Source organism: Heliangelus exortis, chromosome 3 (genome assembly GCF_036169615.1).
Source record: "Heliangelus exortis chromosome 3, bHelExo1.hap1, whole genome shotgun sequence".
In the NCBI taxonomy this organism is placed as follows: Eukaryota; Metazoa; Chordata; class Aves; order Apodiformes; family Trochilidae; genus Heliangelus; species Heliangelus exortis.
In genome coordinates, this window is record NC_092424.1 from 102,363,080 (window position 1) to 102,377,919 (window position 14,840).

At 45.0% G+C, this 14,840-nt stretch overlaps 1 protein-coding gene across 4 annotated transcripts; it reads left to right on the forward strand.

Moving 5' to 3' along the window:
- Positions 1-7,739: 7,739 nt before the first annotated feature.
- On the forward strand, positions 7,740-13,693 carry MYCN (MYCN proto-oncogene, bHLH transcription factor). Of its 4 annotated transcripts, none has more exons than XM_071741947.1 (3): positions 7,740-7,852; positions 10,070-10,914; positions 12,183-13,693. In XM_071741947.1, exons 2-3 carry the CDS (start codon positions 10,173-10,175, stop codon positions 12,773-12,775), a joined length of 1,335 nt encoding a protein of 444 aa, XP_071598048.1. In that variant the 5' UTR covers positions 7,740-7,852; positions 10,070-10,172; the 3' UTR covers positions 12,776-13,693. The 4 variants fall into 4 exon arrangements, with proteins under 4 accessions (XP_071598048.1, XP_071598047.1, XP_071598049.1 ...); XM_071741946.1 differs by lacking the exon at positions 7,740-7,852 and adding an exon at positions 8,892-9,178; XM_071741948.1 differs by lacking the exon at positions 7,740-7,852 and adding an exon at positions 9,190-9,894.
- Positions 13,694-14,840: the final 1,147 nt, after the last annotated feature.

The window sequence follows — 14,840 nt, forward strand, 5'->3', positions numbered from 1 at the left end:
GTGTACTACCAAACCAGGATTACAATTTTGGATATTTTAGGTAACAGTAAGACAAGGATGATCAGAAGATAAATTAAAGAGTATATAGTGGAAACAACACTAACTACACATTTTTCATTTTCCCCAGCTCAAAGTTAAATAGCAATTAAAAAATCTTTTAATTAATGCCTTGTCATTTCAAGTTACCCAATCAAAAAGTCATTAAAGGCCACCAAACAATTTTGGTAAAAGCAAAAATAAAAGAAGTGAGAAGTTTTAAAGGAAAACCTGTTTTGTTACGATGCTTTATGATATCATTCAGCCAAAACTGCATGCAAAATCTTGTCTTACTCTCTCCTGAGTTGCTACAAGACTAATGTGGTGTCCTGTCTCATACTGTCTTTTTTCCAATTTCACCTCAGCTTGCCACACACTGGATGCCTCTTGTGCAAGTTTTCTCTTTTTCCCTGTCACTTTAGGTACTGAGGAGTGAGGCAGCAGAACTGCTTTAATACTGCCATGAGAGACAGGTTTAGAGGCCAGCTGACAGGCTGAGATCCTATAGTATGTGTTCAGATACTTCAGCAATATGGAGCAGCAAAAACTCTTTTAAGATACCCAGGCAGTCATGGCCCCAGTTACAATGCTGATGAGCCCTAAAATATTTGAAGCAGAACACTTCCAGCAACAGGAAAGAAATATTAAATACGATCAGTACAAAAAATGTTTTAAAATCCATTGAAGAGAATAAGAATCAAGTTCATAAACCACATTTGTTGTGGCACTTGCCTCTAAAAATCTACCTGTAAAAGCCTGTAATCTGACAAAGAATTTTACAATAATTGTGTACAATGATCACAACTAGACATTTCTTTCAGTCTCCTATTGATCATGGCTCACTTCAAAGCAATTTTCCAACTTAAAGGCAGTATTTCATAGAAAACCCTCTAGCATTTGCCTGGAAAAACATGAATAAACCATAGGAGTTGCTGAAACAAATGCAGACCTGGGTCTTTTGAGTCTGTTTCCTCATTTCCAGCAACCATTTGTCTGCTTTACTGGGAGACAAACAGCTTCTCCAAGGGTTGGGTGTCTATAATTTGCCAAGGGAGCTAAGGGGTTCACAGAAACCCATGAAAATTAGCCCCAGTGACACAGCCAGCTCTCTCTTGGAGGCTGTGGAAGGAATGCAGAAGAAGGAGTAAATGGCAAGACATCTGAAGATAGTGGCATTGCCCTTGACACACTTGTGCTTAGAGCCAGAGATACATCAATAATTTCTGTGACACACAAATAAACAACATGTTGACACACTGATTTACTAAAGCAGGAATGGCAATAATAATAAAACCATCAAAACTCCATAAAGGCCTTTAATGTGTCTGAAGAGATTTTCATTACTGCAATAAGCATTAAGCATTTCCTTTGCTGTTAACAGTTTTTATGGCAAAGCTTTGGTTATCAGTAAAGGTTATCAGTAAAGGTTCTATCTGTTGCATATAAAATGAGAGCAAACTAAACAATCCAGAAAACTACTTTCAAGTTGTGGCCCAGGACTGAAGTTGGAATCACAAGAGAACAGATCTGCTGCTGGTCTCATCTGGCACAGTCCCAGTGGAAGGAAACCATATCACTTGACACCAGCTGAGAATATAGTTTGATGCATCCCCTAATTCACTCCCTTAAGTCTGTATTTTCTTCCCTTTTATGTTCTAGTCACCAACACCATTCTGGCCAGACACTAGTAGTCCTTAAAAGCTAATGTTCCTGCTAGCTTGCATTCAGAAATGAATCTCAGATGCAGGAAATAAAAGCCTTCCTCTCAAACGTAAAGCAGATTCCAATTGAAAACTAAAGAATTCACGCTTCAAACCACTCTCCAAGAATGTCTTCCTCTATTGGTAACATTTGGAGATGTTTGAAAGGGAGCTAATGAAGACAGGTTTATGTGGCTGGTTATAATTTTACCTTCCCAGCTGCAAATTTCACATTTGTCTCAGTGAATTAACTGGTCAAATATTCCATAATAGTTATTTAAAAGGCTTTGCAACCATTGAAATATTTTGAGCTAAAGTTTCAAAAACATCCAGTAGAGTGAGCTTGCATAAAAATGCACAAATGGTTAATTGCTAAAAAAAGTTAAAGCTTTTAAGTAGATGTAAACAGAAAATGTTGTAATGCTTCAAACCACTAAATGATTGATCAAAACTGAATAAATGATATGATGACAAAGGAGGGGGGATATAGGTAGAAGACAAACTGGGTAAGATTCACAGAGAAGTGTGTAAGTAACCTGTTCTACAAGCTGTGTGAACAACTCCACAGATCTTCCAGTGGTTTTTTGCCATGGCATTAAGGAGATTTTAACTAAACTAAGCTTTCCAGCTAATTAAACTAATTGAGATCAACAAGTCTTCCCAATGAATTGGCACTGTGGCATTACCATAGACTACTGGGAGGAGAAAAAGTTCCTTGATGTTACTTGTACCTCATCTACCTGCCAGCCCTCTTCACACCTGCCTCTTACCTGCAACTGGTCAAGAGAATTGGGAAGTGTTGTTTTCTTCTCTCCCTGCTTATGAATGGTGAAATATATGGATGACTCTCCTGGGACTGCCTAAATTAATTTTCCAAAGAGTTTCCCCAGCTTTAACAGGCACTGGAGTAAGTATTGAGTGAACAGGCTCAAGCTCTTGACTTTCAAAGGAAAACTGAAGACTCATGGTGAGACTACTTTATAAGGACAGCCACCCCTGCCAGAGTTCTACCATATTTCTGTGGCTGAAGGACACGGTAGGAATTTGCATTGTTGATATCTTCAGAATTACTGGTAGACAGTTACTGTTTATTTGCTGCATGGTAATACAAGTTAGTGTCATCATGTGATGAACATGAATCACATTCACAACAATCTAAAATAAATAAATTTTTTAAAAAAAATTAAAAAGCAACTGTACTGATCTACTTTTGAAAAAAAAACAAAACACTTTACAGATTATTCTAACAAGAGTTTATCTTTGCTCTGATTATGTACCATCAAGCCATTTTTAACCAGCCAAATCACCAGTTACAGAAAAAATATTTTGCCACAGCTGTGGTCCTGAAAAGCACGTGCATATCAAATGCTTATTGTGTCAGATATATTTATAGAAACAGCAATATAATGCAAGTACACCCCAACACTACTGTTACATCACTGATCCTGTATGTCAGCAGACCAAGCAGCAGACACTTCTGCAATGATTAAACTTAAGGAAGCTATAGCTTCCTACTCATAAAGGAATACTTGCAAGAATGATGAATGCTTGTGAGTAGTTTTACAATGAGGGTATATTTTTATGTACTATGTATACATTTAGGAGGAAATAATTACTGTAATATATATGGGGGGGTAACAATATTGTATAATTTAGGTACAAATTTTGTGTTAATAGTGGGATTTTTGTGGCAGCCTCACTAAAAGGAGCAGGGAGGTTTGGTTTTTTTTTAGTACCAAATGAATGCTGAAATTTAACAAATGAATTATTTTTTAAATTTAGGTACCTTATTTCCTCTTGGCCTGGTTTCCTAAGGATACAAACCACATTCAGCAGAGTTACCTGAGTGTTATTCCTTGACATGAATTTTGAACTCACTAGAGAGTTTCAACCAAATTATTGAGGGGTAGAGGTCTAAAAGAAATCTTACAGCTCTTATAGCTTTCTTTAAAATTGGAAAGTGGAGAAATCCTATTAACATTTCAACCAAGAAAAGCTAATAAGCACATTCTTAATTAGACATCAAGAATATTCATAGAAGAGGCATCAGAGACCAGACTCTCGAAATTCCTCATTTCTATAACTTACAACTCCGTGGTCTTATCTGTAATTTTTGAAGTTACTTTTGTTTTGTTTTGCTTTAGAATACAACTGTAAGATACCAAATGCTTAGAGGTTTATCTGGCCATATATAGGGTTTGATAAACCTGCTGTAAGTAGGATGTTTTTCTGAGCAACTGGTGTAAGCGTCTGCCAAATCTAAAAAATACATTTCTAGTCCTGTTTTTAATGAAAATTTGCTCTCCAAGCAGCCAAAAAGCAAGCTGAGAGAGAAGACTAGTACACAAATGACAGTCTGACCAACCATTTTTTGAAGAAACCAAATGTACACAGAAATGACAGAAACAAGAAAGCTCTTTTTCTTTTCACTAGCTATTGAAAGACAGTTTCTGATATCTTAACACTTAAAGGTGAAGAATTCAGCCACAGTTACCTGGTTAAAGCCAAGAGCTCCTCTAGTCCTAGCAGTCAGAGTAATATTCTGTTATCAGAGTATTTGATGGATAAGGTGAATTCAAAATGAGTTTTAATTAAACAGTATTAATTCTCTGATTACTAGGTACTCCTTAAAATGCTTCTGACTGCACAGGTGAGACTGGTGAGTAATTCCTGCAGTGGTGGTAAATGATATCACTCAAGTTTTCAGCACCTGTGTTGGTATGATGTCTCACCCATGTGAAACATTACACAAGCACTAGGTATTTGAAAGTTTTCTAGTCACAAGAACATCTGTGAACGTAGCACTAAAGATGGTATTGTTTGCAGAGGTGACAATGCAATCTAGAAACCTCTTTGAGAGGCTGTGCTAGGCTTTCATCTCAATGGATGATGATGACACAGTCTGCAAGAACTTGTGGGAAAGCAATTGCTACCTCAGACTGTTACAATCAGCATACTGGGAAAATCTGCTTCAATTTCCTCAAGTGACACTGGGGAGGTCCTTTACCCAGGCTCACCTGAATGAGGGTAAAAGTAATACCAAACTCTACCTTTAGGGTGAGTGTCAGGATAAGTATTTTAGACTGCACACTCAGCAGCTAAATTGTACACAGCAGCCACACAACCTTGCAATTTTATTGAAGTTATGCAGGAATAAATCTGCTGCTCTAAATCTGGCAGCTTTTGTGATTGCTGTGTTAATCTTAACCTCCAAATAATTAATCCACCTGAAAATATTACTACTGCTAATAGGTAGTGTTTCAGGTCCTTGTTTAGTGCTTTGGTCCTTCCAGACCAAAATAAATCCCAGGTCTATGAGTGTTCATACTTATGTCCTATCAAGTCATACACAGAAAGTTCCATGTAATTTCTGCTGGTTGAGACAGAACAGGGATAAATCACTCAAATTCTGTCATGCATTTACTAAGTACACTTAGAAGACCTTCCCCCTGCCCCAATTAAGGAAACCTTTTATCAACCCTTTTTACAATTTAACATTGACACGTGAGGGTATACACACTACTTCTGACTGGCAAAGAAAACTCAAAAATGTACCAAAGCAATACTGTCTTCCTTCTTTTGATGTTCTTGGTAGTTGCAGGGTAAAAGAGTGGTATATGTAACCAGAGAAATTTCCCTCACACAGCTGTCCTTAATGAAACAATAATGAGGAGAGGGAAAATGTTCAGTAGCCTTGAACACCAGTAAATTACACATCTATTATGCCCAGGTGTGTATGCCCAAGCTCTCAGCACAGTTTTCCATCAGGCTCCTTGTGAGGACAAATTAAACATAACAGGATCTACTTAGATTCTCATCACTGTGTAGGCAAAAGTATCTTTTACCCTTTTATACATTTTTAATATCTATTTTTCTACTTTTCCATATAAAATTATTACAATGCCTTAAATATTTGCTACACAGCTGGTCAATATTGGGGCCCACTTCTAGTGCCAGCACATCTTAATTCCCAAGTTTTTTCAGTGAAATGACACAATGATAAATTCACAGTAACTACAAGTAATTTCAGCTTTCCATTTGCCTTGAGGTGTCTTGATATATGCCATTTCAGGGGTAGAAGAGATGATGATAAAATAGCCCAAAGTAAGTATTAGCCAAAACAGCACAAAGATTTGTGCAGCCCTTCCAAAGCTTTGCACAACGTTTCCTACATCTTTCTCAACTGTACAAGACAAAGCACTAGATCTGGGGTTTTAACGAGTCTTTATCTAAACAGATTTAGTGCTCATAAATGGCAATGTGTCTCAGTGTACTGCTTTCCATTTCCTGTTTGGTGGGGTTTTTGGTTTCTGTTTTGTTGGTTTGGTATTTTCTGCAATGAAAGTTACTTTGAAAGATCTGTCTTAAGTGTTACCCCTTGTTAATATTCAGATGCAAAAAATATACTACAAAAGATATCACACACCACAGTACAACTTTCCTAAATCTTGAAAGATTTATTTCCACACCCATACATATGAAAATAAGAAAAAAGAAAATTTTAAAAGGCTTCTGTGAAAATCCAGATGATAATTTATAATGAATTAGCAATAAATCAGATAGCAGGATAGCAGCTCATCTTTATGCCTAAGGTATGGGCATATCAATACTTGCGTGTATAAAAAAATAATACAAAAGTAAAGGTGGAAGACAGAAAAAAAAAAACCCTTTAAAGGTGCAAGTAATATATAATTGTTTAAACTGAGGAAGATCCTCAATTGATGACACATTGTTCACACATTTGATGAAACACATACTAACTGTTCATGTTCCCTCACAAGCTGCAACCTGTTCAATGCTAGGGAAATGTGAGGCAGGAAAAAAACCCCACACACCTTTTTTGTCCAGCCAAATAATCCAAACACAAATTAATAAAGCTCAGCACTTTCAGAAGACTTCACATCTTCAAAGTACCTAGCAAGCATTAGCTAATCAATGAATTCCCCTGTCTTGAATCCAAAGTGCACTAGAGGAATCGAGGCCAAATTGCAACAGTTTGGGCAAGCCTTACCTCTAACATCTCACACTTATTGCCATGGGGGCTGGCTGAAATCCTGAGGGGAATCAGTCCAGCACTTCTCTGCTTTATGGTTGTGCTGCCCCTTCCCTGGCAGGCTCTGGCCATCTGTAACCCCCCCAAACAAATTGTAACTCATATCAGGATACCTAGAAGTCACCTTCAGCACCCCCTGCTTTAACTGGGCTCACTTGGAAACTCTAGTACAGAGTATTTGCCTTCTAGATGCCCTCTCTGCTCTCAGCCAGGGCCAACCAAAGGCTCCTCAGCAAAACTGCAGCCAGCCACTGGCCCACTGAAAGAGGAGCAAGCTGGGGGGCCTAAGAGTCTACCAGAAGCTCACTGCCCTGGTTATAGCCATATCAAAGTTGTTGTCAGCTTTTGTCAGCCAGCTCAACCAGCCTGGCCTCCCAGGCAGCACAGGCTGACTGGATACCATCACCATGCCACCTCCAGCCAGGTGTGCCCAGTCAGCCCTGCTGCTGCCCAGGACACCAGCCATCTGCAGGACCACACTTCAGCACCCAAGACATTTTTCAAGACCATCTCAGGACACAGAAAGATTGGGACAGCCTGCAAGTTTTGGCCACTGAAGCATAACATGGAAACGAGAGGGGTGACAGGCTGGACCTCCGGGCACAGCCAGCCTACAATCCTCCGGAGGTGGCGAGCTGCACGGATTGTCCCTGCCTCCTTTAGGGTCCGGTCCACTTCCCGCCCTCAGGATGAGCCTCCCCCTCCTCGATCACTCTCATCACCGCCATGCCTCGTGGAGTCGCCGCTTTTGAAGACCCCGGGCTCGCCCCCACCGCCGGCCGAGGCGGGTCGGGGAGGCGGCGCCCCGGCGGCCCCGCCGCCGCACACAAAGCGGCCGCCCGCCGCCACCAGCCGTCCTGCGAGCGAGCGACGCCCAAGTCCCCGCCTCAACCTGCAGCCTATGAGTGAGGAGGCACCGCCCCGAGCGGCGGCCGGACCGGGTTCGGGATCGGGATCGCACCCGCCGCCGAGGAGAGCGTCGCGCTCCTGTCCTGTGGGGTCTCGTCCCGCGGCCGGCCCCGCCGCGGCCCCCGCGCCTGCGGGGAGAGGAGGCGAGTGAGCGGTGGGTGCCCCGCCGCTGGGGATATGCGGGGAGGCGCCGGGTGAGCGCCGCGCCGCCGCTCCTGCCGGCCCTCCGCAAGGTGTCGCCGTCGGCAGCGGAACGGTGGGGCCGCGGCGGCTCCCTCCGAGCGCCCGTGTCCAGTTCCGCGGGGCCGGGCGGCGGCGGCGGCGGTGGAGGAGGAGGAGCAGAAGCAGAAGCAGAGGTGTGCATGGGGAGCATGGGCCCGGCCGCCCGCTCGGGGCAGGCCGGCGCGGCGCCGGCGTGCAAGCCCGGCTCGCTTAAGGGGTGGCGGTCACTGCAGGGTGATTGTTACTGATTATTTGCAAAACCCAGAGTCGAAGCGAGTCCTTCCTCTAGCCACTGCCTTTTATCCCTCTTTTTTGTTTTCATTGCCCCGGGTGTTACCGCCGGAGATCGCGGCCGCAGGCGGGTGGTATCCGCTCTGCTGAACGCCGACCCGGAGGCGACGTTTCCCCCGAGCTCGGTGCTGGGGTTACGCGGGGCGGGGGCGACACAAAGGGACAGACAGCGGCGGGATACGCGGGGCGGGGGGTCAGCCCTTCGGACCCCCGCGGGAACTGGGCGCCCTCCACGGTCTGCCCCCGGCGCTTTTGCACCGGGAGTGGGACCTCATTCTGCTGGCACAGAATAAAGAGCGAATGGGGCTTTTGGCGCCAAATGCCAGGCACCTCCCTGCTTGTATGGAAATCAGGGAGGTGGGGTTAGGCTGCTCTCGCCTTTTTTTTTTTTTTTTTTTTTTTTTTTTTAATGCTCCGCTCCCACTGTGTGTCAGTTTTTTGCTTTATATTCTTGATTTTTTTGTTTGTTTGTTTTGGGGTTTTTTGAATGCCTTTTTGGGAGGTTATTATCCAGCAGCTTCAAAGGCAACCAGTGACAGTCATCTGTCTGCAAGCAAAGGGTGCATGCGGAGGCTCCGGCCAGCCGCGGGGGCCGGGCGGGCTGGCGCTCAGTAAAGTGCAACATACAAGATCATCTGCTTCCCCCCCCACCTCCTGAGAGAGGTGAGAGAGGTGGGAGAGCAGCTGAGCCGGGCTCGTTTCTTTGCGTTTCATCATAAGGCTTTTAATGGATTTCCCTCCCCCCCATTTGGTCTCCGTTTCAGCGTCAGCTGTTGTGAACCCGGCAGAACGATTCCCTTCGCGTTACTTTAACCGAGCTGAAGGGAGACGCTGACTGTCTCGTTTGGACTGAAAGTTATTTTTTTATTTATTTAATTTTTTTTAATGTCTGATGCAACTGAGGTCTCAGAAGAGGAATGGGGCTGTGGTTGACCGGTCGTGGCTAGTGAGTGGGGGTCCAGCCGAGGTAAGGGCAGCAGCGTGCATTTCTCGGAGCTGAGAGAGCTGGAGAGCTGCTGTGTTTGCAGGAGGTTTGATTGCATGAAGTAGCAAAATGCGCGAAGTTGTCCTTGTAACCTCTCCGTTCCTCTTGGCTTAAAGTGGAAGGAGGGGGAGAAAAAAAACCTCCCGTACCTTCTTGGCAAATCAGAAGGCTTTGTTGGTGGCGCCGGGGTGGTTTTAATGCATTTTTGTGCGCGAGATTATTACATAAGGTTGATAATTTCTGTTGCTGCTGGATTTCCCCTCCTCCTCTCCCCCTCCCTCTCTTGTGTTTTTTGCGGATTTCTCTGGCTCGCTTTGAGTGAATGAACTGGCCATTTGCAAAGTTGCAAAGAGCCCCTCCGCCCCCTTTTTTTGCATCCTTCTCCTCTCCCCTTTGCACTGCTCCGGAGATGACAAAAGGAGTAAACTTCCTCTACTTTTGCTGGCATATGAAGAGGGGTTTCTGGAGAGATTACGATATCAAAGGCTTGCATCTGTCTACAGTTACTCTGCTGTTTTGAAGCAGTTTGGGGAAGGCAGGCGACTGCTATGTGCAAAAGCACAGAGGTGCTTTGCATCCGTGCTGTACCTTGCCGGTTGGTTTTGTGTTCTCCCGGAGCACCGGGGAAAGCGGAAAGCTTTGCACGGGGAAGCACTACCTGATCGCATTTCTTTGAGTATTTAGAGTCTGGAGGAAAGGTGTGTGAGATGCATTTTTTCACAAGTTGCAAAAGGCTCCCTCCTTCTTGGTTTTGATGATGGGATTATTTTTTTTTTCCTTCGGTTAAGAGGGAGTCGCATTCATGCCTGTTTGTTTCTTCGTGTTGTAACTGTGGTTGGTTTTTGGGTTTTTTTATTATTATTTTTGGTTTAGTTTCAGGTGTTGGGAGAACCTCTCTTCTTCCCCTTGGAAATATCCATAAAACCTGCCTCTAAAACCATTGCCCGACCCAGGGATCAGCAAGAAGAGACCAGTAATGCCAGGAATGGTCAGTAAAAACCCAGACCTCGAGTTTGACTCTTTGCAGCCCTGTTTCTACCCAGATGAAGATGATTTCTACTTATGCGGGCCGGACTCCGCTCCACCCGGGGAGGACATCTGGAAAAAGTTTGAACTGCTGCCCACCCCTCCCCTGTCTCCCAGCCGTGCCGGGCTCCAGGAGCACCCCCCGGGGGGAGCCCCGGTGCCGTGGGGAGGGGCAGCCCTGGGGGGCTGCCGCCCCGCCGACCCCCTGGACTGGGCATCCGAGCTGCTCTTGCTGCCCCCCGAGGCCGACCTATGGGGCTCAGATGGAGGGGACTTATTCGAGACGGGGCTCGGCGTGACCAACAACCTCAACTCCATCATCATCCAGGACTGCATGTGGAGCGGCTTCTCCGCCCGCGAGAAACTGGAACGGGCGGTCAGCGAGAAGCTACAGAGCAAAGCGCCCGCCGCCCCGCCGCCGGCGCCCCCGGGAGCCGCCGCGGACGGCCCCGCCGCCGCCGGCGGACGCGCTGAGCTGGGCAGCGCCGTGCCCGAGTGCGTCGACCCGGCCGTGGTCTTCCCCTTCCCCGTTAACAAGCGGGAGGTGGCGGCAGGCCGTGCAGGGGCGGTGGCAGCGGCAGCGGCACCGGCACCGACGAACGCTGGGGCTCAGCGGGGCGGCCGCCCCCCACGCCCCGCCGGGGACGGCCGGGCCAGCAGCAGCTCCGGGGACGACACTCTTAGTGATTCGGGTAAGAACTGGCGGTACGCGGGCGGGCGGTGGGGAGGGGGGGTGAGAGGCGCCGCTTTCTCCGGGCGCTTGCGGCTTCGCGGCCCCCGCGGGCTTCTCGGGGCCAGGCGGGGGCGGCTGCGCCCCGATCCGGCCCCCGCCGGCGGCATCGTGGGGCGGGGCACGGCGCGGGGCTGCCGGCAGGCGGCAGCAGGCGCGACCGCAGCGGCGGGGCCCGGCCGGGACGGCAGAGCCAGGGGTAGCGAGTTCCCGGTCTCCTGTCCTGGCGGCAGCAGGTCCGGGGGAGGCGGCGGGGCAGGAGCTCCATCGGGCAGCGGGCTTCGGCCGAGGGGCTGCGCCGTGGTGTGCTGGGGATCCCCCGGGGCTTCCTTACCTCCTCCTGCCCTCGGGCTGCCTCATCCCAGCGGTGGTGCTGGGGGGGGCAGAGCGGGCAACACTGTCACCCCGGGTACGGGAATCGGGGAGGATCACGGTGTGTGCCCTTAGGCATGGTTTTGGAAGACTGGAGCAGACTGGTGACCCCCCCCCCCAGAGAAGTGCTTGGCTTTGCACTGACGGAACCTAAAATGCCCAGAACCGTATCCTGTCCGTGCCTACAGAGAAGCCCGGTTGGGCTGAAACGTGGTTTCGCTTGTGTAGATGAGCTAGTCCATATGACTGTCGCCATAAACTTGGTGATCCGTCCCGGGTATCAAAGCCTGCTGTCCCTTTAATGTCTGGTTTGACAGCTTTGGGTGAGGAAGCACTTCCAACAGCTGTCTTCTTGGCAGTGCACCAAGCGCCGGCTTAAAGGGTCCCCGGCTGGAGCAGCTTCACCTTCTGCCTCAGAACAAACCCAGCGATTGTTTCTTTTTCCGGCTGCTTTTGTACCAAGCAAGGGCTCTGTTGTGGCACTGTGCATGCCTTTTGTGCAGCAGCTCTACGATTCCATTCAAAATATATACATAACGCTTTTTTGTCACTGCAATTATGTGGGTGGTAGCCCTGCTTTAATTGAAAATTAGAAGTGTTTAAAAACACCCACCTCATTAAACTTTCAAATCAAAGATTTGAAAAGAAATCGTTGTTCTTCAGTCTTTTAATGTATATTACATACTTTTCGAGATTCTTATCTGGCTACAGATGGTGGTCACCCCTTATTTTTGCCATCAGTTATTGCTGCTTTTACTTCGCATATTTTGTCAATAAATACATGTTGGTTGATACTTGTTCAGAGTATTTTCTGTGAGGATAACGTCTGTTTTATTTTCTTTTTTCTATTACCAAAAGATGATGAAGATGAGGAGGAAGAAGAAGATGAAATAGATGTTGTAACAGTGGAGAAAAGACGCTCCACCTCCAACAAGGCTGTTACCACCCTTACTATCACAGTGCGTCCTAAAAATACCACTTTTCCATCAGTCAGGACACAGCAGAATGAACTGATTTTAAAGCGTTGCGCACCAATTCATCAGCAGCATAATTATGCCGCTCCTTCTCCATACATGGAGAGTGAAGATGCTCCACCACAGAAGAAGTTAAAAACTGAGGTGCCCCGTCCAGTAAAACCCACAATCCAACCAAAGTCCAAGAGTTCAAGTCCTCGAAACTCTGATTCAGAGGATAGTGAGCGTCGACGCAACCATAATATCCTGGAGCGTCAACGGCGCAATGATCTACGGTCAAGTTTCCTCACTTTAAGGGACCATGTTCCAGAACTGGTTAAAAATGAAAAAGCTGCAAAAGTTGTGATCTTGAAAAAAGCCACTGAATATGTCCATTCCCTTCAGGCAGAGGAGCAGAAGTTACTGTTAGAAAAGGAAAAACTGCAAGCCAGACAACAACAACTGCTAAAGAAAATAGAATACAAGCGGACTTGCTGAACTTTTCTTTTGTTTTATTCTTTTTTGGCTGACCAGGACAGTCATTGCCACTTTGCACATTTTTGATTCTTTAAAAAAAATTGTGTTTTTTGACGTTAAGAATGTTGGTTTTACTTTCAATCCAGTCCCTGAAGTAATCGACAAACTATATTATCCGGGTACGGAGCAAATGGCTGTTCTTGCAAGGAGTTTATTGCAAGATGGGCAAATAAGAATGGACTGCCTTTGTTTTTCTTAAGAACTGTAGATGGTGGGGATTTTGTTTTTTCTTAAGAAAAAAAAAAAAAAAAGTGAGCATTTGGAGCTGCTGATGACATCTAGTTGAGTTTTAAAATGTTCATTCCTAAGTTTTATGGTGCTTATGTTCTAACAGATGTTACTTTAGGGGTTGGCATTTGTACCCCTGTGGGAATTTTCTGTAAATACCATCTACACACTTGCCTTTTGTACATGTCTTGGGTTATGAGAGGTAGCTTTTGCTACCAGTATTAGACTGGAAGTTCATACCTAAGTACTGTAATACCTCAATGTTTGAGGAGCATGTTTTTGTATACAAATATATTGTTAATCTCTGTTATGTACTGTACTAATTCTTACATTGCCTGTATACTTTAGTATGATGCCGATACATAACTAAATTTGATACTTATATTTTCGTATGAAAATGAGTTGTGAAAGTTTTGAGTAGATATTACTTTATCACTTTTTTGAACTAAGAAACTTTTGTAAAGAAATTTACTATATATGCCTTTTCCTAGCCTGTTTCTTCCAGTTAATGTATTTGTTAATGTTTGGTGCATAGAACTGGGTAACTGCAAAGTTCTGTGTTTAATTTCTTCCAACGATGTACATTTAGTGCTGCGTCTTATAGCACTTTGAAATACCTCATGTTTATGAAAATAAATAGCAATTACATTATGTGCCATTTACTACTTTTTTTTTTCCTAAGTTCTTCTTTGCAGTCTTCATGAAACAGGAAAACATGGCTCCATATTCTGGGCATTTAAACTCTCAAACTATAGGTTGTGACTCCATGAGAAGTCAGCTAGGCAGGACAGTTCTAGTCCTGGTTAAGAAGTAGTTGTAGCAAGAACAATTATCATATTCTTTCATACTTTGCCTGTGATATCAAGATGTACCACAGTTAATGGAAAGACTGTGTCTTGTGAAGACTTCTGGAGGAATATCCACTGTACACAGAAAATTGTAAGAGATCAGAAATAGAGCTACCATCCTTCTATTAAGGGACTGGCCTCAATGTGATAGACAGGTGGAGAGGTAAATGATGGAGGTACACTTAGCTACAGCACAGAAAATGAAATATTTGTCTTAAAGATTTAATTTGCTCTTCTTGGTTGCATATTACAAAAGGCAAATGGGAGTACTTGAAGGATAATTAAAGTACTCCCATCATTGCATAGGAGAATTAGTGTTCTTGTTTGTAGCCGAAGATGCTGTTCATTACTACTTGTGCTAAGTTAGTAAAATTAAAAATCCTAGGGATGATACAGGTTTGAGGTACAGAGAGCTATGAAATATGCATCAAATAACATGTAGACTGGATAATGAAACTGCAGAGAGTTGCCTCGAGGTGTGAGGGCATTTGGTGTGACAGAAACAAGGCATCAGAGTCTGTTGGTAAGCTTCTTGAGACTGAGGGGTTGTTTTCTAGTCTGTGCAGGTATTTCTGACTAATAATATATGGATTAATGACCAAGTGGCTACTAAGGAGCTTAAGGATCAACTTGCAAGGAGCGTCTGCCCCTACTTGAGCCATGAGGAAGTCTCTTGCTTGGTGATGGAGGTTCAGAACATCTTACATGAAGCAACATTAAAAAAAAGGTTACAGCTGTATACTCACCAGATACTTTCTTAGCAGATGCAAATCACATTCTGAACAAAATAAATCACACAGCTATTTATCAGCTCTTTCTTTACAGTATAGGAACGTACTAAGGATTTTAACATGCAAAGTTGAACAGATGCTGCTTTCCAAACATCTGGTCCTTATTCTCCACTCAGGGCAGGGCCAAATTCTAGGTCAGATCAGGTTGCCCAGGGTCAT